General features: G+C 34.6%; 2 protein-coding genes across 2 annotated transcripts in view; one reads left to right on the top strand and one right to left on the bottom strand.

Moving 5' to 3' along the window:
• LOC132752664 (zinc finger MYND domain-containing protein 15-like) overlaps positions 1–24,165 on the top strand; it is a 37,554-nt gene extending 13,389 nt beyond the window's left edge. Inside the window, exons 8-12 of the mRNA XM_060743019.1 lie at positions 11,363–11,569; positions 12,669–12,760; positions 15,240–15,411; positions 20,188–20,246; positions 22,115–24,165. Of these exons, the coding sequence (XP_060599002.1) occupies positions 11,363–11,569; positions 12,669–12,760; positions 15,240–15,411; positions 20,188–20,246; positions 22,115–22,315 (731 nt within the window). The 3' untranslated portion in view covers positions 22,316–24,165. The remainder of the gene's footprint in view (positions 1–11,362; positions 11,570–12,668; positions 12,761–15,239; positions 15,412–20,187; positions 20,247–22,114) is intronic.
• On the bottom strand, positions 2,988–10,561 carry LOC132752663 (E3 ubiquitin-protein ligase TRIM71-like). Its single transcript, XM_060743018.1, has 2 exons — positions 10,404–10,561; positions 2,988–5,299 (listed from the first exon to the last, which is right to left on the bottom strand). Exon 2 carries the CDS (start codon positions 5,287–5,289, stop codon positions 3,328–3,330), a length of 1,962 nt encoding a protein of 653 aa, XP_060599001.1. The 5' UTR covers positions 5,290–5,299; positions 10,404–10,561; the 3' UTR covers positions 2,988–3,327.
• Positions 24,166–27,561: the final 3,396 nt, after the last annotated feature.

Below are 27,561 nucleotides of genomic sequence, written 5' to 3'. Positions count from 1 at the left end.
AGAGTTATTGCCCTTTGTTACTTTTCCATTGCTTTCTTTTGTCCGGACCATAACTTGAAGACTAATGGTTGGAATTCAATATAACTACATACAATGGTCACGCACATTGAGAGGAAGTGCAGTGCTGAAGAACCATAACTCTATCTTGACTAATTACAGAGTTATTGCCCTTTGTTACTTTTCCTTGTCCGGGGCATAACTTGAACACTACTGGTTGGAATTCAAAACAACTTCATACAATTGTCAAACACAATAAGGGGAAGTGCAGTGCACAAGAACCATAACTCTATCTAAAGTAATTACAGAGTTATTGCCCTTTGTTACTTTTCCATTGCTTTCTTTTGTGCGGACCATAACTTGAAGACTAATGGTTGGAATTCAATATAACTACATACAATGGTCAAGCACATTGAGAGGAATTGTGCAGTGCACAAGAACCATAACTCTATCTTGACTAATTACAGAGTTATTGCCCTTTGTTACTTTTCCTTGTCCGGGGCATAACTTGAACACTACTGGTTGGAATTCAAAACAACTTCATACAATTGTCAAACACAATAAGGGGAAGTGCAGTGCACAAGAACCATAACTCTATCTAAAGTAATTACAGAGTTATTGCCCTTTGTTACTTTTCCATTGCTTTCTTTTGTGCGGACCATAACTTGAAGACTAATGGTTGGAATTCAATATAACTACATACAATGGTCAAGCACATTGAGAGGAAGTGCAGTGCACAAGAACCATAACTCTTTCTTGACTAATTACAGAGTTATTGCCCTTTGTTACTTTTCCATTGCTTTCTTTTGTCCGGACCATAACTTGAAGACTAATGGTTGGAATTCAATATAACTAAATACCATGGTCAAGCACATTGAGAGGAAGTGCAGTGCTGAAGAACCATAACTCTATCTTGACTAATTACAGAGTTATTGCCCTTTGTTACTTTTCCTTGTCCAGGGCATAACTTGAAAATTACTGGTTGTAATTCAAAACAACTTCATACAATTGTCAAACACAGTAAGGGGAAGTGCTGTGCATAAGAACCATAACTCTATCTAAAGTAATTACAGAGTTATTGCCCTTTCTTATTTTTCCATTGCTTTCTTTTGTCCGGAGTATCACTTGAAGACTAATTGTTGGAATTCATTATAACTTCATACAATGGTCAAGCACATTGAGAGGAAGTGCAGTGCATAAAAACCATAACCCCATCTTGACTAATTACAGAGTTACTGCCCTTTGTTACTTTTCCATTGCTTTTTTTTGTCCGGAGCATAACTTGAAGACTAATGGTTGGAATTCAATATAACTTCATACAATGGTCAAGCACATTGAGAGGAAGTGCAGTGCACAAGAACCATAACTCCATCTTGACAAATTACAGATTTATTGCCCTTGTTACTTTTCCTTGTCCAGAGCATAACTTGAAAACTACTGTTTGGAATTCAATACAACTTCATACAGATGTCAAGGATATCAAAAGGAAGTGCAGTGCATAAGAGCCATTTTGACAAAATACAGAGTTACTGCCCTTTGATACTTTTCCTTGTCTGGAGCATAACTTAAAACATACTGGTTGAAATTCAAAACAACTTCATACAATGGTCAAGCACAAAAAGAGGAAGTGCAGTGCACAAGAACTATAACTCCATCTTCAGTATTTATAGAGTTATTGCCCTTTGTTCCTTTTCTTTGTCTTTCTGGACTTATTACAGAGTAATTCAATAAAACTTTATCAATGGCCAACCACATTGAAAGGAAATGCAATATACAAGAACCACAACTATCTTTAATTGCCCACAACCATAACTCTATATTTCAATTCTTTTACAAGGTATTCTGTTACTAGTAACATCCTCATTTCCGAAGCAGTCTTGTGGGGGTATTAATCACATTTAGTGATAGTTCTAGTTTTCATTGGACAGTTGTGATGTTTGTTTTATATACCTGACTGTTGCTATTTTAAGCTAAACTTTTTGAAGAAGGCAGTGCTGCCTTGGTAGTTCTTTTGTTACTAGTTGGCTATCCAAGAAAATGTGTGAATTTGGCATGTTTTTAGATTAAATAATGGTCTTTTGTGAAACATCTTAAGATGTTCACTTTAATTAAACTAAGTACATGTATTTGGGATTATAATTAGAGGTCATTATACAAAACCCATAACTCTGGTGTGGAATTTGTCTCATTAATGGCCATTTGGGAACTTTGTGAAATTCATGATTAAAGTTTTATAAGCAATGTCAATCTTCAGAACTTCTTAATATATTCACTTGAAATATTTTGTATGTCTTAATACCCATGTTTGGAGATCCGTATCCAGGGCCATAACTCTAGCACAGAATTTGACTGACTTAAAGCCTTTGGTAAACTTAGAAAAACTCTTGCATGGATTTTCAATGAAAAATGTTCCTTTGTGAACTTACAAATTTCTTTGGTCAATATCAAAGACTCACAACTATGTCACAACTAATTTTTGTCAATTCCTACATTATTGAGGTGAGGTTCTTGTTTTACTCTCAAACGCAAAGAATAGTCAAGCTTGTTTTTTTTCTTGAGAGGAAGCTAATCCTGTAAGTTTATATCTGTGATGACAGTAAGAAAATGATCATAATACAAGTACATGTAGTAAATTATCTTAGGTTTCATAAAGTACATTTTGGACACATGTCAAGTTGACCATTGAATACTTTAATTCACAGGAAAGATTGTTCTTCAGATGATTTAATACCACATGTAACATTTTTGTCATTGACATGATCTTGATAATTGTATGAGCAATGTAAATATAAATGAACTCTCATAAACAGTGAACTGAACAAAAGGGAACAATAGTCTTAATTCAATTACAAAAGGAGATGGGGTAAGACCCTATGTACAACAAAAGAAAGTACTTTTAACTAAAGAAATAGCTCTTAAGTCAAGTGAAGTGGCTAGGATTGAACACTGTTTAAAAGTGCTATATAAATGATATTATGACTAGTTGGGAATAGGCTGTTTCCACTTTATTTGCTAAAAAATACAATGTATTAAGAACAGAACATAACAACTTTATAGAGCTGACTATTGTTTGTCAAAATATAAATACTTCTATATTATTATCACATTATCAGGAACAGAATACACAATTGGCTTACTGGCAAAATGTAGGTTGAAATAGTCCTAAGTTTGGCTTACTGACCAATTTGTTGAAAATGTTTTAATGGTAAAAGTTTACAGTATACTTGCAAAAGCAAGTGCTAAAAGGTGGTAGAATCGTTGAATTGACATATAAGGAAAGATGTCCATGTTACTGGCACATCAGTCTTCACAAGTTACTTTCTATGACCTTCACATTTTCATTTTCCGGAAGATGAAGATGTTGTTGCCTGTTTCAGAATACGATCCAGAGCTGACAAACAATGTTTTACTGTCAGCACACCAGTCTACAGCTGATGGACAATTCAGCTTTGATGTTTGTATCTTACCCACTGTATGGTCGCCCCATAGTCGGTTTATTTTATGTCTTGTACTGTCGCAAACATACAGTATTCCGCTGGATGTTATAGCTAGACCTTTGTTTTGTCCAAAGTTCTTTAATTGACCCCTTTCTTTTCCTTGCCAATTAAATTTAAATACTGTATGGTACTGCCAGTCAGATATATAGATAGAGCATTCATCAACTACTACATAATGTGGTTTATTGAAAAATAGATCATCTTTGGCATTGTGTGTCACTTGCGTAAGAACTGTTCCACTCATATCTAAGATCTCAAATTTTGGAGGTGCATCAAAAGTTACCACAAGTTTATCTTTGAAGTGACATATTCCATGACATGCCCCATTAACATGAATACTATTGTCCTTCGTTAGCTTGCCGAATCTAACCGATATAAACTGGATTGTTTGACCAGATGGTTGGCATACAGCGACCTGAGTGTTTGTTACCATGGTAACATCATGAGGTGGCGAGTTTAGAGCTAGTTGTGAAGTGACAGATTCGCTTCTGACACAGACTAATTTCATACAATTATTGAAATGATCAGCAATCACTAATTGATCTGGGGTAAGGAGTGCTAGACCTGAAATACGACAATATGATCCTCTATTATCTTCTGCAGTACGTACACAAATGGTACTTTCAAGTGAAAACTCTTCTTTCATTTCTACTTCTGGGGAAAAATTTGAATCAGGTATGTCTTTTCCCATGGGCATAGTTAGCTTTGGCTGCTCTTTTCTTTGCAGTTTAAAGTTTGGTGCTCCATGTTCTACAGCTTGTGGAGACATTGAGTCTGGTTTGTTTTCTACCATAGGTGCGGGATATTTTGGTTGCTCTTTTGTTTGCTCCTCTGTGCTTTGTGTTCTTTGCTCTTCAAGTTTTCCAAAGAAGGTTTGAGTTTGTAGAAAAGTGATTATTTCTGTATTTGGTTGGAAATGAAATGTTTCTACATCATCATTTGATACCTGTTTGATACAAGTTTCATGTTGTTTCAGCTCTTCATTGGCAGCTTGAAGTTCTATAAACAGTTTGTTTGCTTGACTTGGCTTATTCTTTTGTTTGATATTGTCTGAAAGTAAGTTTAATGATTGAGAGACATCATCGCATATTGCTTCAATACTCAGCAGTGACTGGGTTTTTTCTTGTTTAAGAGTTTTAACTTTGTTTTGTATCTTGGATTGTAATTTATCAATTTTCTCATTGACTTCTTGTCTATAATTTGTTATCTTAGTAAGGGCTTCAGTTAAAGATCTTATGGAATTTTCTGTTTGTTCCTGATATGTTTCTTTTAGTTCCATGCAGTCTTGATCTAGTGTATCTATATTTTGAACAATTTCTTTCAATTCATGACTGTCAACAGCTTGGCCAGATATATCTGGTATATAATCCACCTTGCATGACCCACCATTGTGTTGTAGAGTCACACACACACTGCATATGGTTACCTTATGGTACCGACAGTAAAATTCGATCATTTTCTTCTTGTGTTTTGTACATGGTATTGTAAGGTCATCATCACCAGCATGATCCTCTTGTGTAGCAGACACTCCAGGACCAGCAGTTGAAAAATGATGTTGTATTTTTGGCATTGAGTGTTTATCCAGAAGAACATGGTTACGAGATGGAGTGGCTCTCTGATGATGGTCATAGCAAGAGCAGCACAGGTGCTCCTTGCAGTCCTGACAGAAACCAAATGCTACCACTCTTGGACCAACTCTGTCACATGGTAGGCAATAGAGTTTCAGGTCTTCTTCAGATCCAAGTGATATTGATTTGGAGCCATCTATTGATACTCTCTTTCCAGGCACTGCCATGATTGTTTATCTGAAAAAAGAAGAAAATGTGTTTTATTTATACAAATAAATGAACATATATAGTAACCTAAAATTTTGCAAGTTGGTAAATCTTATATTCTGCTTTAAACAATGAAATAATTCATGGAGGGGCACCTGAGGTCTTTCTTTCTCTAATAAAGCTAGAAAGTGGCCATTATATGACATCTACTGTGTTGATGCGACATAAAATCGAACAACAAAAACAAAAGAAGAAAGAAACAATGATTCAATACTGAATGCAATAAAATATATCATAAATGTATATGTATATTTGATTGTGGTAAACAACCTGCTATGATATCTATATTTTGATGAATATCACCACATAGTCATGTATTTAAATTCCACATGTGTTAAGCAATATGAGATAAACTACTTGATCACATTGCATAAATTTTTATAGATCCTAAATTCCCATTCATAGCCTTTAAGATTTGCAGGTTAAGCTGTCATACATTAGTGAAATTTTAATCTTATATCAATATGTGTACATTGTTTTTGAAACATGTGGGAATTTTTAGGACACTGCAGAATTATGCCAAGTAAAGTGGGGGGGGGGGGGGGGAGTGTAGTGATTATAGGTATAGGCCACTTCCAACAGCCTTAATGATGGGTTTAATGCTTTAGTAATGCGATTTTCTGTCTAGTTACCAAGGCATTGTGGTGAAAACTTAAAAAACTCCTTAACCGGAATGAACAATGTGGCCTAAAACTTTAATATTCTGCATGAAGCATTCCTAAGTGGACCATCTTTAAGTTTGTTCATAGCATGACCCTTGAGGTCAAATTTGCCAAGGACTCACAGTGGTGAATTATAAGGTCAAAGGTCAAATTCTTTAACCTTCATAATTTCAGTTTTGTTTAAAGTGACACAATGCAGGTAAAAGTCAAAATACCTTCACATGTTGGCATAAATGCTTTAAACTTTATATTCTTAACTTCACATGAGTAAGCAATAACCTTTGTGACACTCAGAAATTTTATAAATTTTTATCCTAAATTTTTCAATAACGCTTAATTAATAAAAAAATACGTTTTTGTGTCGCCTCTACGGAGTAGTGGCGACATATAGGGATCACTTCTCCGTCGTCTGTATGTCCGTCTGTCTGTCTGTCTGTCCGTCCGTCCGTCACAAAACTTGTCCGGACTACTCCTCATAAACTACTGGTGCAATTTCATCCAAACTTTACAGGAATGATCAGTACCAAGTCTAGTTGTGCATATTGTCAGCATTTTCCGGTTTAATGATTTTTTTCAGAGTTATGGACCTTTAATAATTTTTATTCTTAAAGTTTGTCCGGACTACTTCTCTTATACAACTAATGCAATTTCAATGAAACTTTACAGGATTGATCTGTAGCTCGAGTCCTTGTGCATATTGCACAGGTTTTCCGGTTGAATGATTTTTGGTAGAGTTATGGCCCTTTGATAAAAAGGTTTCTTTTTCTGTGTGTTGCCAGATACACTAAAGCTTGTCCGGACTACTCCTCATAAACTACTGGTGCAATTTCATCCAAACTTTACAGGAATGATCAGTACCAAGTCTGGTTGTGCATATTGTCAGCATTTTCTGGTTCAATGATTTTTGTTTGAGTTATGGCCCTTTAATAATTTTTATTTTTAAAGTTTGTCCGGACTACTTCTCTTATACCACTGATGCAATTTCAATGAAACTTTACAGGATTGATCTGTAGCTCAAGTCCTTGCGCATATTGCACTGGTTTTCTGGTTGAATGATTTTTGGCCGAGTTATGGCCCTTTGATAAAAAGGTGTTTTTTTCTGTGTGTTGCCGGATACGCAAAAGCTTGTCCGGACTACTCCTCATAAACTACTGGTGCAATTTTATCCAAACTTTACAGGAATGATCAGTACCGAGTCTGGTTGTGCACTATCCGTCTGTCTGTCCGTCTGTCACAAAATTTGTCCCAACATGAAATTGGCCATCATGAGGCGACACATGTGATTACTGATCGCTCTTGTTATATTATTGTAGAGACAGTTTTATATGATATTGGTAAAAATTCTGTCATAATCAATTATTGTAAGTGACCATTATACTAGTCAAATTTTTTTGCTCCCTGAAAAATGTTGGCGCCTTGTCTGTCTGTCAACATTTGATTATTATGAGCTTCATTCCGTAGTTAAATAAAGAACATAAACTCATAAAATTCAAATTAAGAGCTATTTTTTTGTTTTTATGAGCTTATTTTGTTTATGGACGTTGGTCCAGATGGTGTTTATGAGCTCATTTGCCTCATAAACATCAAATTTTGGTATGTCCGTCCCTCTGTCCGTCCGTTGTCTTGTCCAGAGCATAACTTGAAAACCCTTGGAGATAATTTGTTTAAACTTCATACAGTGGTAGAGGGCATTGAGGGGGAGTGCAGTGTCAAAGAACCATAACTCTATTTTGCCAGGTTTTTTAATTATCTCCCCTTATAGAAAAATCTTGTCCGGGAAATAACTAAAACTATAAGAGATATCAACATGAAACTTTGTAGGTGAATAGATCTCAACGGATAGATGTGCAGTGCATAAGAACAGCAACTCTTTTTGTCCTAATTTTGGAGTTATTGCCCTTTGTTAATTTTAACACTTTGAACTTTGTCAGGAATATAACTCTAAAACTATAAGAGATATGAAGATGAAACATTGTAGGTAGATAGATCTCATTGAGTAGATGTGCAGTGCAAAAGAACCATAACTCTGTTAAGCTTCATTTTTGAATTATCTCCCCTTTTAGAAAAATCTTGTCCAGGACATAGCTGTAAAACTATAAGAGATATCAACATGAAACTTTGTAGGTAGATATATCTCAATGGGTAGATGTGCAGAGCACAAGAATCATAACTCTGCCTTGCTTAATTCTGGAGTTATTTCCCTTTGTTTATTTTTACTTTTTGAAGTTGTCCGGGACATAACTCGGAAACCATAAGAGATATCAACATGAAACTTTGTAGGTTGATAGATCACATTGATTAGAAGTGCAGTGCAAAGAACAGTTACTCTGCCTTGCCTAATTTTGGAATTATTGCACTTTCAACTTTATCCAGGGACATAACTCTGAAACTACAAGAGGTGTACTTTCCTGTGTCCAAATTCTTTTCGGGGAGCATCACCCGGCTCAAACCGGGCTCTTGTTGAAATTGTAGTGATTTTAGTTATATGTCACTGTTTGATTAACCCTATGTTTCATTGAGCAAGCTTATGCTTTTTAAAATAAAGTGTGGGGAGAAGTGTGGTGATTATATGTATAAGCCTCGATATCTGTTCATTTATCATGCCTAATACCCATATGTTCAATGTTTACCATTAATGTCATTTTCATGGGTAAATTTCGAAATCTGTATTTATCATTTCTTTATGCAATGCATTGTATAATTATTTAAACATTAGATACATATAGGATAATTGCGTTTTGTTTCGCTTGCTGAAATATTTACCTTGAGTTTTATTTGACATTGATCATTGTTCGGTGTTAAAATATTTAAATATTGGCAAAATAAAACTTAATGGTGTAAATTTGTTTACACATGAGATTTATAGATGGAAGATTTAAAAATAATATATAATATAATGACTGACAATTATAGAATTATCATTTCACCTTGAAAATGATCATGAGATTGTTATGAGAAAGCTACCTTTGATAAAGATGGTAAAAAGTCAAGAGTCTCAAGAGTTGATAAATTTGATTAAAAATTGAACTTAACCCTGTTGATATAGCAAAGATAAAATGTATAAACCACCTTGTCACTAAATATCATAGATGGATTTCAGGGAAGATTTAAAGTTAAAATATAATATAATGACTGACTCATGGACCATCAGTGGGGTCAGTCCCTGAGCCCCATCTTGCTACACCCTTGTCAACTATGAGTAACATTTTAACAGGAGTAGGGAATCTTTGTAATTCATAAACTTAGGTTGCATTTACCATCCACAGGCATCCAGTCTCAATAATTTAAGCTAATGATGGTCAATGAAATTCAATTTGAACAAGTTTTATGATTGAGACAGGTGCCTACTAATTCATGTTGAAATGATAAAAGTTACTGAGACTTGACAAGGGTAAGGTGAAGTAATGATCTGACCTCTATAAGTGTCCATTGACTAAATTGTAAGCAAACAGTGCAGACCAAGATAATAGACAGCCTGGAAGTGTCTGCTGTTTTTGTTTGCACTGGTTGCATGGGTGATTACAGTTTCCACTAGCAGGGTTAAGTTTATTATGGTTTTCATTAATATCATACTGTACTTTTAAATAATTAAGTATTTCAAATAAAAATAAAACCTTGTATAAAGTTACAAAACCTTTTTTTACAAAAAAGGGGAACCCCCCCTCCCTAAAAATGAAAAAGAAAAAAAAGAAAAATGAACACAAAAAAACAACCAAAAACAAAAAATTATGAGGGTATAAATTTATTTTTGCATCATTGATTGAAGAATTTTAAACTGAAGTTATTAAGTTGCTCACTGTGAATAGTTGCCTTTTACATCTGAAGGCGCAAGTCCTGAAAGAGACTTCAAATCAAATCAAATCAAATCAAAATTTATTTATTGTCGGTATATATATAACATTTTACAAAACATAAGCTATGTATAGCTTTTGACCGACATAAAGACTTGGGATTCATACATGTGAACCCTCATAATATCCAGCTTGAGGACAGACAGTTATATATATTGTTCAGTAGCCACTCTAGCCTGTTGCACTAAACTGGTGATTTATACAGTGTCTATGTACAACCTTTCCTCTACTACCATCACAACAACACAGGTATTATAATACTTGAGGGGACAAATATTTAGGACACCTGTTGAAACTTACTTCAACCATCAAAATAATGAAATGAAAGAAATGTTTTCATAAATTGTTTGCCTAGGTCACTATGTAAATCAACCATACACCCACTTTCTCTCAAAATACATGTACTTTACAAATTTACCTGAAACTTTACTGAAGTTCACTGTCAGGTTAATCCATATTAAATCCATATTAAAACTATCAACTAAGTTAATAAACTAAATTCTTGCTAGTTCTTTTAACAACTCTTCTTCATTTTAAATAAATAAAAAAACAGTAACTTACAATTATTTGCAGCCGCACTATAGTTGGGAAAGTAAACTGAAACTACATGTATATCTATCTATTCATGGAAACACCAAGGTTTATCATGGTCTGATGGTTACTGGTAAGAAGGTTTAAGTCTACATGAACTTTATGTGATGTCAAGCTGTTTAACTACCTCATAGCTAAATTTGTGCAATAGACTTTCCCAGTCTTTGAATTTGGAACAGTTTATTTGCCATTTAGGGGTTTTTTATAAAAAAAATATGAAAATACATTTGTAATGCAAAAATAGTTAAACTGTATACTGACAATACATGTATATACTGTAGCAATTACTGCCACTGATAATAGACCTTCACAACAAGGTTTAAAGCTAATGTATATTTATTCTAGTGTACAAAATATAAAAGGAAGATTTGACATAAAAGCAAAAAAAATTTATCTTACCAATTAAAAACATACTAATGTCTTTGTGTAACTTAAAGATTTATTAGCTCACATCCGTTGTCTGTCCACACTTTGTTCATTAACACTCAAGTGGTCACATTTTGTCTCAATAACTGAGTAATTATTGGGATGAGTGTCAATATATGGGTCATCTCAGATGAAAACCTAGGTCACATGACCCAAAAATAAAAAAATCTTGTTTACATTGTAATGGCTACTAGCTGTCTCAGCCCAAATATCGTGAAAATTTGTCATAAAGGTTGTTCGGTTGATTATGAATTTTAGCTCAAGTTTGAATATGGTTCATCTGGGGTTCAAACCTATGTCTCACATCCAAAATCTTTTCTTTCATGTGAGAATTAAGTCCAGTTAGCTTAGCCAACATCGATGGTTCTGCTCAGATGCAATTGTCAATGATTGGAATGTTTAGTCAGGTTGTAACAGCTTTTGCACGGTCATTCCTTGATAGAATGAGCATGAGATCTGATGTAAAAGCAAAACAAAACTTTCATATTGATTTTATGATGCAGGTGAACTACCAAAAACAAATGATTTGGTGATATTACCGGTAGAGTCCACCATATTGGAAGAGCAGCCTGACAAAGTGGTAGAAGGTATAAATAATTGGGAATCCTACTACAAGTGGAGGGGTTTCAGGTTGGATTCCCCAATTGCTGTCCTATTGCATTGGCCTCTTACCATATTCTACATCATCAAATACTGCTTACCTAATGACAGTAAGTTTGTTTAATTTAAATAATGTATAAAAAAATTTAGTTTGTTTTGTGAAACAAAGTAGAATAAATTTCAAAGCATAATTAATCATTATTTGAGGTAACAGATGTTAAACATGTAAAAAAGGAAATGTTATAAGTGTAAAAAAACAACTGTTTATTGTACAAATGTATTTAGAAATTTTAGATTCACATGACAGAAATGTTTACTGTCATGTTGATGATGTGCCACTGCCCATTGCATGATTCTGGCATACAAATGTGTATGTAGATGCACCTTTATAGATTCTACCAGTGCATGCCAAATGAGGCCATACCATTATGGGTCCAACTGTCAAGGTATACGATGTAACATTGAGAAAAGGAACTGCTACTCTAAGTATTGGCCTTGATGTAGTAAAGTACTTACTTTAATTTAAGTCAGCTATGTCCTGAGTTAACTTAAAATTATCACCATATTTAGTTTGATTATTTTTCAGAATATGTTTTAGTCTGATCATTTAGGAAGCTACATAGATAAGCTTAAAGACACACTTTTAGGTATGTTTCTGAACAGCGATGAGTGTTAAGTTTCTTGCTCAAGGAAACAAAGACTTGGCTCTAACTGGGTTTGAGCCCATGCAGCCAGGAATCCTTGTTTTGAAGTCGTAAGGATGTTAAAAATTTACCTTTGCCACATCTCTGTACAATTTATTTCAATTTAGCCTTTAGACACATTGACAGTGTTGAATTTCAAAGCAGAATACATACATGTATATAATAGAATAAGATACATTATGCTCAAGTTTGGTATTCAAGTATACTGAAAATTGTTTCACAGTCTATTATAGATGTTAAATAAACATCTTTTGAGAGCATACACTCATACAGAAGATGTACTAAGTATTTTAAGTATACACACTAAAGGCAACATAGTGTAATTACAGAAAACTTAACAATTTTGAAAAAAAAAATCTGTCATTAAAAGTGTTTAACCCAAAGATGAATATAGCTAATATCTTTCATCAGTTAGCATTTATCTGGGTTATTAGATATTTCTTGTATTTCACTAGGTTGTGTCTATGTTGGACAAGACCTTATGCTAACTTAATTGATGTTACAGATGCAGCTTGGTGGGAAGATTTAGATGAAGGAAACATTCTAGTGGACATTGTTGGTGTTGAAAGAGAAGTGGAAATACTTGCAATATTTAAGGTATTATAATTAATTAATAGGTGAATGAATTGACCTGTAGAGTTAGTGATGTGGCTCTGAAGTTTTTGATAAGGCCTCAAAAATATTGATACTGACACTGAAATAGGGAAGCAGTCCTGAATTTGGTTGAAAATGAATTTGAGTAGTGAGTACAACCTTTGCAGCATGGTCTCTGTAAATCAATCACCTCTTTACATCAACAGCATTTTTCCCCCCAATAGTCGGACTTCACAGAGAATTTAGCCACTATAGAGCAACACCTGTCAAAAGCAACCTAATTTTTTCTAAACACAACTAAAATCATGGGTACTGTAGAGATTATTACCCGAGCGGTTAAAGCGTTGACTTCAAACCACTAGCCCCTCACCACTGCGGGTTCTAATCCCAACAGGGACTTTGGATTTTTCATGTGAGGAAGCTATCCAGCTAGCTTACGGAACATCAGTGGTTCTACTCAGGTGCCCGTTTGTGCCTGAAATAATGCATTGAAGGGCACCTGAAGTCTTCCTCCACCAGTAAAGCTGGATGTCGCTATATGACCTATGATGTGTTGGTGTGAAGTAAAACCCAATTAAACAAACAAACAAAGTTAGACCACAGAACCGTGTTGGGTCATTTTGACCTACTGACCTCATCAGCTCTGACAGGAAGATTGTGATATAACCTCTATTGATCTAAACAAATGGGACAATGTTCTTTATACATACTTTACCTTGTCTTTTTACTTCATGTTTTATATAAAAGGCCTCTGTAAGCCATATTGCATCTGGCATTAAATCATTAAATTTTGTATCTTGCCTTTAAGGTTTCAAATTTCGCAAAAATGATAAATTCTGCCAAGCTGTCCTGCTAGATTAGCCCTTACCTTGCTAAATATCTTAAAAGACATTTTTAGCTCACCTGTCACAAAGTGACAGGGTGAGCTTTTGTGATCGCTTTTCGTCCGGCATCCGTAAACTTTTACTTTAAATGACATCTCCTCATTAACCGCTGAGCCTATTTCATCCAAACTTCACAGGAATGTTCCTTTGGTGGTCACCTTTAAAAATTGTTCAAAGAATTTAATTCCATGCAGAACTCTGGTTGCCATGGCAACCGATAGAAAAAACTTAAAATATCTTCTTTTAAAGAACCCAAAAAGGTAGAGCTTAGATATTTGGCATGAAACATCTTATAGTGAGTGTCTATCCAGTTTGTTCAAATAAAAACCCTGGGGTCAAAATTGGCCCCGCCCCAGGGGTCATTGATTTTCCCTATATGCATATAGTAAAAACTTAAAAAATCTTCTTTTAAAGAACCCAAAGAGCTAGAGCTAAGATATTTAGCATGAAACATCTTCTAATGGGTGTCTACCAAGTTTGTTCAAATAAAAGCCCTGGGGTTAAAATTGGCCCGCCCAAGGGGGTCATTGATTTTCCCTATATGCATATAGTAAAAACTTATAAAATCTTCTTTTAAAGAACCCAAAGAGCTAGAGCTAAGATATTTAGCATGAAACATCTTCTAATGAGTGTCTATCAAGTTTGTTCAAATAAAAGCCCTGGGGTCAAAATTGGCCCCGCCCCAGGGGGTCATTGATTTTCCCTATATGCATATAGTAAAAACTTATAAAATCTTCTTTTAAAGAACCCAAAGAGCTAGAGCTAAGATATTTAGCATGAAACATTTCCTAATGGGTGTCTACCAAATATGTTCAAATATCAGCCCTTGGGTCAAAATTTGCCCTGCCCCGGGGGTCATTGATTTTCCTTATATGTGTAAAGCAAAAACTTTAAGAAAAAAATCTTCTTTGAAAAAAAACAAATAGCTAGAGTTTTGTTACTAAGCATGAAACATCTTCTAGTGAGTGTCTACAAAGCTTGTTCATATAAAAGCCCTTGGGTCAAAATTGGCCTCGCCCCGGGGGTCATTGATTTTATTTATGTGTATAGCAAAAACTTAAAAAAGCTTCTTTGAAAAAACCCAAATAGCTAGAGTTAAGATATTAAGCAAAAAACATCTTCCAGTTAGTGTCTTCAAAGTTTGTTCAAATAAAAGCCCAAGGGTCAAAATTGGCCCTGCCCCGGGGGACATTGATTTTCCTTATATGTGTATAGCAAAAACTTAAAAATCTGATTAAAAAAAAACCAAACTGATCCTGGTCCGGTCTGGTCAGTACCAGTCTCCACTGGGTAGATCCAGTCACCACTACCAGGCTTTGAGTTAAAGAAAGTTTTGATTCTTCTGAGGTTGCAAGTCAGTGCCTTGATGATATATAAAAGGAACTTTGAGATTTTCCTCAACCAGTAAATTTTGAAAGTTGTTATATGTCGTAGACAATGTCAGAATGACTTAAAATTCAATAGGAATGAAACTTTTTAAATTTTGCTTAGAAATTTATGTGAGACAAATCTTTGAAATTGATGATTGAAGTTGTATTGGTCATCAATTATTTATCATTTATAAATTGTAATTAGCAAAAAGAATATTCTATACACAGGAGCTTGGATACTTGTTACCAGACTGTACGTTAGACATACAGATGTATGGAAATGAAATCTCTAAAGAAGTAGATGGAGAAGTTTATGAAGAAAACAATGTAAAGATAGAAGTGATTCGAGGATTATATCACAGAAAATCATCTACAGCACGTAAACCTCATGTTGTCATTGGTAATGCAATGCTTAAATGAGATGTTAATCATGTTATACAATCAAACGTGTATTAAGCGACCGGGCAAGGGAAACACCCAAAACGGTTGCTTAATGAAACGGTCTTATAAGACAAAGTATTATATAAAAGTCAAAATATATAAATGACATCTTTCTTTTGTGGTGGGAATGTTTTTCAACTTCATTTATGTAAATGTTGAATAATTAGAACGCTCCGATAATCTAAATGGATGCTAATGTAAAAAATAAGATTGTGATATTTATTGACAAAACAGTTTTGATCCATTACGTACATGTTTGACATTTTTCCAGAATTTTTAGCTCACCTGAGCATGCTCAGGATGAGCTTGTAGGATCGATGATTGTCCGTCGTCCGTTCACATTTTGTTGTTAACACTCTAGCGGTCGCATTTTTGTCTCAATCATCATCAAACTTGGTCAGGATGCTTATCTAGTTGATAGCTCGGATGAGTTCGAACATGGGTCATCTCGGATGAAAAACTAGGTCACAAGAGCTAAAAATAGAAAAACCTTGTTAACACTCTAGAGGTCACATTTTTGCCTCAATCATCATCAAACTTGGTCAGGATGTTTGTCTAGGTGATAACTCGGATGAGTTCGAGCATGGGTCATCTCGGATGAAAAACTAGGTCACAAGAGCTAAAAATAGATAAACCTTGTTAACACTCTAGAGGTCACATTTTTGCCTCAATCATCATCAAACTTGGTCAGGATGTTTGTCTAGGCGATAACTCGGATGAGTTCGAACATGGGTCATCTCGGATGAAAAACTAGGTCACAAGAGCTAAAAATAGAAAAACCTTGTTAACACTCTAGAGGTCACATTTTTGCCTCAATCATCATCAAACTTGGTCAGGATGTTTGTCTAGGCGATAACTCGGATGAGTTCGAGCATGGGTCATCTCGGATGAAAAACTAGGTCACCAGAGCTAAAAATAGATAAACCTTGTTAACACTCTAGCGGTCACATTTTTGCATCAATCATCATCAAACTTGGTCAGGATGCTTGTCTAGGTGATAGCTCGGATGAGTTCGAACATGGGTCATCTCGGATGAAAAACTAGGTCACCAGAGCTAAAAATAGATAAACCTTGTTAACACTCTAGCGGTCATATTTTTGTCTCAATCATCGTCAAACTTGGTCAGGATGCTTGTCAAGGTGATAGCTCGGATAAGTTCGAACATGGGTCATCTCGGATGAAAAACTAGGTCACCGGAGCTAAAAATAGAAAAACCTTGTTTACACTCTAGCGGTCACATTTTTGCATCAATCATCATCAAACTTGGTCAAGTTGCTTGTCTAGGTGATAGCTTGGATGAGTTCCAACATGGGTAATCCTGGATGAAAAACTAGGTCACATGAGCTAAAAATAGAAAAACCTTGTTTACACTCTAGCGGTCACATTTTTGCCTCAATCATCATCAAACTTGGTCAGGATGCTTGTCTAGGTAATTGCTCAGATGAGTTCGAAATCGCATGTGAAACTAGGTCACCGGAGCTAAAAATAGAAAAATATTGTTAACACTCTAGATGCTACTGTTTTGATCCAATCATCCTGGAAATTGGTCTGAAAGTTTGTTTTGATGATTTCTAGGTCAAGTTTGAATATGGGTCACCTGGGTAAAAAACTAGGTCACACTGCTCAAATATGGATAATCCTTGTTAACACTGTAGTGGTCACATTTTTGACTCACCTGTCATGAGACTTGGTCAGAATGCTTGTCTTGGTAATTGTTTGGATGAGTTTGATGGGTCAGGTGAGCGATCTAGGGCCATCATGGCCCTCTTGTTTAACTTCTAATAAATGAAGATTTTTTCTGTTGTGCATTTTATCATTTCAAATAAACAAACTACATCTAATAATTGTTACAATTAATTTAATTGCTGATTAAGTTCAAAGTCAATTCAATGCAGTCTAAATGTCAACAAGTGAAGCTTATACACCATCTCAGTGGGTGCATTGTTTATTCGATATTATTGATAAATACGTCATGCGTATACTTAACTTCATTTGCATACAAAGTGCTCATTTTGTGCTCAGAGGTAGGTTTTGTGATGGCAGTGTGTTCCTTAATTGGTCAAATTGATACAAAAGTCATTGTCAGCTTTTATTAGCTCACCTGAGCACAAAAGTTTTCAGAGGTGAGGTTTTGTGATGGCAGTTTGTCTGTCATTTCCTGTTGAGTATTTTCCACATTGCTACAAATGTTATTGTCAGCTTTATTGAATTACATCAGTTATAATTTGCATTGTGCACTTCCTTTAAGTTTTTCTGAAATAAGATAAAATAGATGTGTAAGGGGTTCTACTGTCAGGTTATATATGCACAATCTTTGATTTCATGTTGTTACTTAATTTGCTGAATTTGTTGAATTTATATGCCCTGCTTTGAATTAGAAACAGTCCATGAAAAATTACTGAAAACTTTTACCCTTGGCCTAGCTTTGAAATTGGATTAGTCCATTCATAGTTTAAGGTATTTCAACATCAAAATATAAAAGTTGGAGCTACCAACAGTACAGAGAGAGCCTTGTCAGATGCAAGAATGTGCAAGCTTGCCTAGCTCTATACTGCTGACATAGACTAATCACTTGTTGTTTCAGCAAGATAACAGCTAACTATATACGAGGGTTGTTCAAAAAGTAATAGGACTGCAGCTCTACTGTTCACATTTTTTCATCTACGTACACGAGTTTACAAAAATCGAATATCGGAATCTGTCCTCTATATACAGTGAAAAAATCAATACAATATGTTTAAAAACAACAATTCTGTACAACTTACAAATGACAAGGGGTACTTGACCCGGCGCAAGCTAATTGTTAAATAAATGACGTTCATGACGTCGCAAAATAAATTCAAAATGTAAACAGCGTCATTCTTTCTGAAATTATTCTCCACAATGTTCTAGGTGCTTGAATCATGTAACTATAACCAGAACTCATCTGTGGAGATGTAGCGAAAAAAAGCAATCACATTTTCATTTCTTTATTCGAAACATGCCCGGTGGCCGGCATCTTTCGGTTTGATCTCGTGATTTTGAGTATTCTGGAAGCTAAACGGGCATGGACATATAATGTAAATGACAAAGTGATTTATATTATTTATTTACACATGCCATTCTTAAAACAATATGATTATGTACAGTAAATTAAAAATGCTTATTAATTGAAAAATATTCTCTTCGGCTGAGCACAGGCTATCATTTATTAAACGAAATCGAGAAAAATTGATACCAATAATTACCGCGTATCATTATCAAATTTATTCAATGATAACACACACACATATATATCTAATAAAATAAAATAGTGTTTGAAATAAATTTCCCCTATTCAATAATTTTCTTAGAACTGAAACAGTATACCCGATGCAAACATCAAACATGCCGGACATGCTATTGCAATTAACGTCTCTAACGTCAATTTTCCGCTTTCTCCCTAGCCCTTTCGTGTCTGTGATCTCATATTCACCGTCTTTGAACTGCTTTCTCCAGCTGAAAACGAGTGTCCTAATTGCCTAATTATAGTTCTGTGAAAATTTAATCTTTTCATACGTAGCTGAAGGAGTAGGGCCTATCTGTTGGCAAAATTTAATGATCGTACACATTTTAAGTTTTTCAACGAACGTCATTTTTCTACATTTAACGCGATTATCACTGCTGTACAAAACGTTATAGTTTAACGATTTCTTGTCTGAATGACGTCAAATTTGGACAACATGACACTTTAATATGATAAAATGTGTTGGTGAAATATTAGGGGGAAAAGACAACATATTATGAATAAACTGAAAGTACAAATTAGCGTCAAAATATTTTTGATGCGCTGCGCCGGGTGCGTGTTACTATGGTTTCTTAATATCACAGGGAACACGCGTTTAGCGCAATAATTCAATAAACTTATGCTGAAGTTGTAGAAAACAATTAACTATTGCCGTGGATATGAAAATATTTAAAATCTAATGGAATATGGAGACATAAGACTCTTAGTCCTATTACTTTTTGAACAACCCTCATATTAAGATAAATCATTTGAGCAAATCTTGTATCTTACTTCAGGTGAGCGATGTAGGGTCATCATAACCCTTTTGTTGAAGAATTTTAAAAAAAGCTCCATGTTAGAAATTGTCACTTGTCTGTGCTTGCTCTTGAAATTATGATAAATTCTTCATACATGCTTGTTGATTCAATCCCCTTGTGGCTACGGATTGAGGCACCTGTTTAACCCTGCATGATCGTAAGAGGCGGCTAAATGGGTTTGAACTATTGGAGTCTGCATCTCTTATCTCTAGCAGGTGAGGAGAATTTGACCCCTTGTGTTGCTTAAAGTTTGTATCACCCGTGGTTATTGTTGTTTCTACAGTGGCACATAGGTGACGTGTGTGTTTTAATAATCTTTTGCGCATGAGATACTATGACATGGCCACATGTTTTTCAGTCATGCGCACAAGATAATTAAGATACTATGTCTTGGCCACGAGCTACTAAGTCGTGTGCACAAGATTAATTATTAACTTGTGCCTACGACATAGTATCTGGTGTGCACGGGATAAATAAAAACACACACATTTCCCCTCTGTTCCAGCCTATGTTTTAGCTCCATATGACCGAAACTGTGTTGGTGCACCGTTAAACCAAACAAGCAAATATGTTGATTCAACCATTATGAAAGCCAAACTATTCTTAACCAAAAAACAACAAAGGCTATTAATGTGAGCATGTTATTAATACAATCTTTATTTGTATATTTCAGGGTTCAATGCAGGTCTAGGAGCTTATCAGTATTGGTCACAAACTTTAGTGAAATTAAGGGTATGTGTAGTTCATAAAATTATTGTAAGATATCATTCAGGGTGGTTGACCATGATATCACATATTGTTCCAATGTAGCTCCCGATATGCTTGCAGAAATGTGACATAATGTTACCACATATTTTCATCAAAAATATTGCTGCATTGAAAAGATTCTTTAAGCATAACTGGAAAAGTAAAACAGTTATAATGAAAAGATATGTAATGTTGGAATGGGCAAATATTTGCCTGGAAAATAGTGTATATTTATTATTCAGATATTGAAAGATAAAACCATAAATTAGCATAAATCTTTTGATTCATCAGCATGGCTATAAGTGGGGACTGAATGTTACGGTAAACAAATTTCAAGTGATCACAGTCTTGATTATTAACATATGATTATTAGTCCCCTACCGGTTTTAGTCCCCTACCTGTTTACTGGAGGGGACTTTAGGTTTACCCTCCGTCCGTCCATCTGTCCGTCCGCACTAACGAGAGGGTATATGTTGGGTACTGAATACCCAACAACTACCAATCCTACTCACTCCGTATGTATTGTTGGGTATTTTCTTTGATTGTTGGGTACCTTTTTTACACAGTAAAATACCCAACAAGAATACAAATGTAAGAACTTCCGTCCGTCTGTCCGTCCGTCTGTCAGTCCGTCCGTCCACAAAACTGGATCCCGCGATAACTTGAAAAGTACTGAAAATATTTTTATGAAACTTGGTATATGGATAGATGGCAGTATGGAGATTATGCACGTCTTTTTCTTTTCTTCCTATGTTGAAAATTCTGGTTGCCTTGGCAACAAATAGGCTTAAAACATGGCACATATAACAATATTTGTGATTAGTCAAAAAGAGCTGAAATTTTTTATGAAATTGCATCTTTAATTCAAGAGTTATCTCCTCTTTAAGAATTTTGCTTTTAAAATGTTATATTTTGGTAACAGGGATGCTTCAAATATTAACTTTTAGAGTGTCCTTCAGTCCGTCTGTCTGTCTGTTCATAAAAACTGTTTCCTGTGATCACTTTTAAGAACTTTTCCAACAAATTTACTTAAAATAGAGAAAAATTGAAACATTAGTGAATGGCCAATGGCCCTTCAGAATGTTGATGGGGTTCTAACCGGTAGGGGACTTATGGATTGCTTGCAATACTATGATAATTGCTTGTTAATTTTAATACATGAACTTCATTCTTTTACTTCAGTAAATGTTAAATAAAAGGTTTACTAGATGCTTCATCTTGTTTCTGAATCGTTTAATAGTTTTAATTGAGTAAGGTCAAGTGTAATGAAATCAGAATAAGTCACTCAGTGATTGCTGACAATATTAAATGTAAGGCTGATTAGGATGATACCATAATATACCTCATGCTTTATAATTAACATATAGATCTATATCAGTTGCTCTGATGACATTAAATATTGTCATAGTTTGTTACATTCTTTGTATGAAATCAATCAATTAAATGATAGTTTCAGTAGTGAAACTATGTTTATAGACAGAAATTACATTCTACAAATAAATGGGATTGTAGATTAAAGACTCATCAGTGTCAGATATTAATTATTACTAACACAATTGAAATACTCTAACTTACAATGTACATGTTAATGAACGATAGGAGTTTATAAGATTTAATTATTTATGTTGCATTTTCTTTAGCATTTATTTTTTCATTCTTTAAACTATTATGCTCTTTACATGTACAAATGTGCAAAAAAAAATTCTAATCTGGAAACTTTTGTAATCCGATTTTTTTTTTCTGGTTCGGACAGGTTTGGATTAGACAGGTTCCACTGAAATCATATTTCTGTGATATTGTATATTTAGCCATCACATTACTTTTTATAAAAATTTTCGATATTTTTATTTCAGACACAGAAGACCCCGGCTTATTTCACTGACTACTGTCAGTACAGTTGTGAATGTGCTCGCAGCCCGGTTGAAGGGCTTGGACTAGGAACCGTTTCCGATCCAATCATCAACCCATTCAGAAGTCCCATTAGAAAACTAGCCGCGGAGAATGACATGCCCTGGTACAGCAATGGCTTTATATATCACCTCCTCTACCCTTGATGTTGAAATAATACTCACTTTTATATTACATGGTGCTATAAGTTACAAGCTACATGTGTAGCAACAAATGTTTTAAGAAAGCTGTTGATTTGTGTTGAAATGAACGGGCACAATTATTCATTCATTCCAACATGGATTGCATTCTTTTCCTCGTTGGACAAGAAAGGAGATCTGAAGTGCATTTCACTGCAATTATTTCAGGATAATTAAAAAAGGAATGCCCTCATATCTTATGACATATATAAGATAACATGTTAGTTGATATAAGACACTAAGTAAATTACTAGTCCACTAAAGGGTGGTATTTCAAGTCTTTATCATAGCCTATTACCGAAATGTTGTTAGCTCACCAGAGCCAAAGGCTCGGTGAGCTATTAGTATCAAAGAGGGATGCTCCGGCGTCCATCGTCCGTCGTCATGCGTCAACAATCGTCTTCTTCTCTGAAACTACTAAGCAGATTTACTTCAAATTTGCTCTGTAGCATCCTTGTGACAGTCACATTTCAATTTGCTCATGTCATTCCAATTGGCCCATTTTAGGGGCCACTAAAGCTAAAAATAGAAAAACCTTTAAACATCTTCTTCTACAGAACTAATTGATGGATGATCACCAAACTTTGTCTGTAGCATTCTTGGGTAGTTTTTTATCAAGTTTGTTCATATGAATTTGATTGGCCCCTTTTAGGGGTCTCTAGGGCTAAAAAAAGAAAAACCTTTAAACATCTTCTTCTTCAGAACTAATGGATGGATGATCCTCATACTTTGCCTGTAGCATTCTTGGGTAGTCTTTCAATTTGCTCATATGAATTTGATTGGCCCCTTTTAGGGGCCACTAAAGGTAAAAATAGAAAAACCTTTAAATGTCTATTTCTACAGAACTAATTGATGGATGATCACCAAGCTTTGTCTGTAGCATTCTTAGGTAGTCTTTTATCAAGTTTGCTAACATTATTTTGATTGGCCCCTTTTAGGGGTCTCTGGGGCTAAAAATAGAAATACCTTTAAACATCTTCTCCTACAGTACTAATTGATGGATGATCACCAAACTTTGTCTGTAGCATTCTCGGGTAGTGTTTTATCAAGTTTGCTCATATTAATTTGATTGGCCCCTTTTAGGGGCCACTAAAGCTAAAAATAGAAATACTGTTAAATGTCTATTTCTAGAGAACTAATCAATGGATGATCACCAAACTTTGTCTGTAGCATTCTTGGGTAGTTTTTAATCAAGTTTGCTAATATTATTTTGATTGGCCCCTTTAAGGGGCCGCAAAAGCTAAAATTAGAAATACCTTTAAATGTCTACTTCTACAGAACAAATTGATGGATGATCAACAAAGTTTGTCTCTAGCATTCTTGGGTAGTCTGTTATCAAGTTTGCAGCATTGTTCATATTAATTTGATTGGCCCCATTCAGGGGCCGCTTAAGCTAAAAAAAGAAAAACCTTTAAACATCTTCTTCTACAGAACAAATTGATGGATGATCAACAAAGTTTGTCTCTAGCATTCTTGGGTAGTCTGTTATCAAGTTTGCAGCATTGCTCATATTAATTTGATTGGCCCCTAAATACCGCTTAAGCTAAAAATAGAAAAACCTTTAAACATCTTCTACTTCAGAACTAATTGATGGATGATCACCAAACTTTGTCTGTAGCATTCTTTGGTAGTCTTTTATCAAGTTTGCTCATATGAATTTGATTGGCCCCTTTTAGGGGCCGCTAAAGCTAAAAGTAGAAATACCTTTAAACATCTTCTTCTACAGAACTAATTAATGGATGAACACCAAACTTTGTCTGTAGCATTTTTGGGTAATCTTTTTTCGAGTTTGCTCACATTAATTTGATTGGCCCCTTTAGGGGCCGCTAAAGCTAAAAATAGATAAACCTTTAAACATCTTCTCCTTCAGAAGCAATTCATGGATGATCACCAAACTTTCTCTGTAGCATTCTTGGGTACTTTTTTTTCAAGTTTGCTTATATTAATTTGATTAGCCCCTTTTAGGGGCCACTTAAGCTAAAAATAGAAAAAACCTTCGAACATCATTTCCTACTGAAATAATTGAGAGATGATCACCAAACTTTGTAGCATTCTTATAGTCCTTTATCAAGTTTGCTTACATTAATTTGATTGGCCCCGTTTAAGCTTAAGCTTAAATGCCCCGGTCATGGCATTTCTTCAAATTATCGATTAAACATATGCTATGCTCAAATTTAATATTAGAATATATTGACATTCCAACACTGAAAAACTGTTGTTTCTGGTGAGAGACTCAGGGCCAACATGGCCCTCTTGTTAATGATATTTTGACTAATCTTCTTTTATGATCATATCTGAATTAATTTTTTTTATGCCACCACAGCATCTGCAATGCGGTGGCATATATCGATTCATCTGTGTGTGTGTTTGTGTGTGTGTTATATAGATTATATATAATAACTTAAAAAATCTTCTTGTGAAAAACCACTTGTCCAATTTCAACCAAACTTGGCAGGATTGATCCTTGGGTGAAAGGCTTCCAAAGTTGTTCAAACAATTTCATTCTATGCTAAAATCTGGTTGCCATAGCAACCAAAAGGAATTATAAGAATAAATTTAAAAAATCTTCTTGTAAAGACCCAAAAGGCCTAGAGCTTAGATATTTTGCATAAGGCATTGTCTGGTAGACATCTACCAATATTGTTCAAATTATAGCCCTGGGGTCAAAATCGGCCCAACCCCGGGGGTCATTGATTTTCATTATATGTACATATAGTAAAAACTTAAAATACCTTTTTGTAAAGACCCAAAAGGCCTAGAGCTTAGATATTTTGCATAAGACATTGTCTGGTTAACCCTTACCAAGAATGTTCAAATTAGAGCCCTGGGGTCAAAATCAACCCCATCCCGGGGGTCATTGATTTTCACTATATGTACATATAGTAAAAACTTAAAATACCTTCTTGTAAAGACTCAAAAGGCCTAGAGCTGAGATATTTTGCATAAGGCATTGTCTGGTAGACTTCAGCCCAGATTGTCCAAATTATAGCTCTGGGGTCAAAATCGGCCCCGCCCCGGGGGTCATTGATTTACCTTATATGTATATAGTAAAAACTTATAGTAAAAACTTTAGAAAAAATTCTTCTAGCAATTGACAAATGCTAGAGGTTAGATATTTTGCTTGAAACATTTTGTAGTGAACCTCTAGCAAGATTGTTCAAATTATAGCCCTGGGGTCAAAATTGCCCCCACCCGGGGGGTCATTGATTTTCAATATATTTATAGTAAAAAATCCAAAAATCTTATTGTCTGAAGGTACAAGGCTTAGAGCTTTAATATTTGTTAAATGATATCATCTATAGGTACTCTACCAAAGTTGTTCAAATTTTGCCTCTAGTGTCAAAACTAGCCCGCCCCGGGGGTCATAGGTTTTCCTTACATGTATATAGTAAAAACTTTAAAAAATCATCTTCTCTAATTGACAAAGGCTAGAGGTTAGACATTTTGCATTAAACATTGTGTAGTGAACCTCTAGCAAGATTGTTAAAATTAAAGCCCTGGGGTCAAAATTGGCCCCACCCCCAGGGATCATTGATTTTCACAATGTACATATAGTGAAAAATTAAAAATCTTCTTATCTGAAGGTACAAGGCTTAGAGCTTTGATATTTGGTATATAATATCATCTATGGGTCCTCTACTAAAGTTGTTTTATTATGCCCCTAGTGTTAAAATTGCCCTGCCCCAGAGGCGATAGTTTTCCTTATATATATATATATATATATAAAGTAAAAAATTCTGGAAACAAAGTGATCCCTCGGAAGCATTACTCACAAAAAAATTACATAAAACTTGAAAAATCTTCTTTTCTGAATTGACAAAGGCTAGGGTCAAAATTGACATTACGCCAGAGAAGAGATTGCTATGCCCGCTGATTCAAGTGACCCGGTCATTCAGAACCTTAGGCAAAAGACTTACGGACGTTTATGCGAAACTGTCATGGGACTTAAGTGACTAATGAATTTACCATATATAATTTGGTATATATGAAATTTTAATGTTTTTTTTTGAATAGTTCAATGTTTCATGATATTTAAAAAAGTAACAAATAACTGCATTCCTGCATTACCACCGTAGGGAACGTGTTACAGTATCGGGCTTCCTGGTAACAGTATAGAATTTTCAAGATGGAGGATTATTTGTGGGGAAGACAGGTAGGTGATTTTATTCAGATCCATACTACATGTAGTTCAGTTTCTAAAGGATGTGCTTGTGCTTTGCTTGTAAGGAACTGGATCCCGTATCTAGTCATATATTTCTTCAGACCCTGCACCGCAGATTTATCTCTATATTCCCTCATAAATATACAGATTTGGCAGTTTGAAAATTTGTATCGAGAGACCAACGCATTTTTCTACAATTCCGTAACTGTAACATTGTTTATTTTTTCAAACGCATTTGACGAACAAGAAAATAGGTTCAACTTGTCATTTACTTTTATAAATGTTTCTAAACACAAAGTACTAACGTTTTGTAGGTTTACTTTTTGTAGACATGCTTAAATAATGTCAGAATTGGAGGAAAATGCGTTGGTCTCTCGATTTAAATTTTTCAATCTGTCAAATCTGCACATTTATGAGACAATATAGAGACAAAACTGCGGTGCAAGGTCTGAAGAAATATATGACTAAATACCTGAACTGTCCCTTACAAGCAAATTACAAAAACATCTTTTAGAAACTGAACTACTTAGCTGATGTTACTGAGCTCACTTCAAGGAAGAAGTTACTGACAAAATATCATTTTAGTTTACAAATTCAAAGATAGTTAAAATTGATGTAACGAAACATATAATAGTAAAATTATATCATTTCAATTCATTTGCATTTATTGGCAAATTGGCATCATAAATGCCTTTGACCATTTACATACTAAATGTGTCCAAGAAATACAGTTTACATAAAAGTTACACAAAAAACTACACATTTAATCTGTAAATAATAAATAATCAGCAAATATCAAACATTAAGAAATTTTAAACTCACTAATGAAATAAATCTTACGAATCAATGAAACAGTAACATTTACAAATGTTTTTGGGGTTTTATGTGCGAAATCACTTATATGTAATGCATTTGTGCATAAATTGTCAAAATTAAATGAGAAAATTGCCCTTGCATAACTTTGTTGTATGATATATGAATTATATGTATATTTGTACATTAGATAGTTTTGTGATAAAATGCAATATTATTCACTTCAAAATAATATTCG

This window comes from Ruditapes philippinarum, unplaced genomic scaffold, assembly GCF_026571515.1.
Source record: "Ruditapes philippinarum isolate M1 unplaced genomic scaffold, ASM2657151v2 ctg528_1_1_1_1, whole genome shotgun sequence".
In the NCBI taxonomy this organism is placed as follows: domain Eukaryota; kingdom Metazoa; phylum Mollusca; class Bivalvia; order Venerida; family Veneridae; genus Ruditapes; species Ruditapes philippinarum.
Note: the sequence above shows the minus strand (reverse complement) of the source record. Positions and strands in the feature narration are given on the sequence as shown.

What these genes read in the sequence shown, in the direction of transcription:
- LOC132752663 (XM_060743018.1), bottom strand. Translation starts at nt 5,289, where the DNA reads ATGGCAGTGCCTGGAAAGAGAGTATCAATAGATGGCTCCAAATCAATA.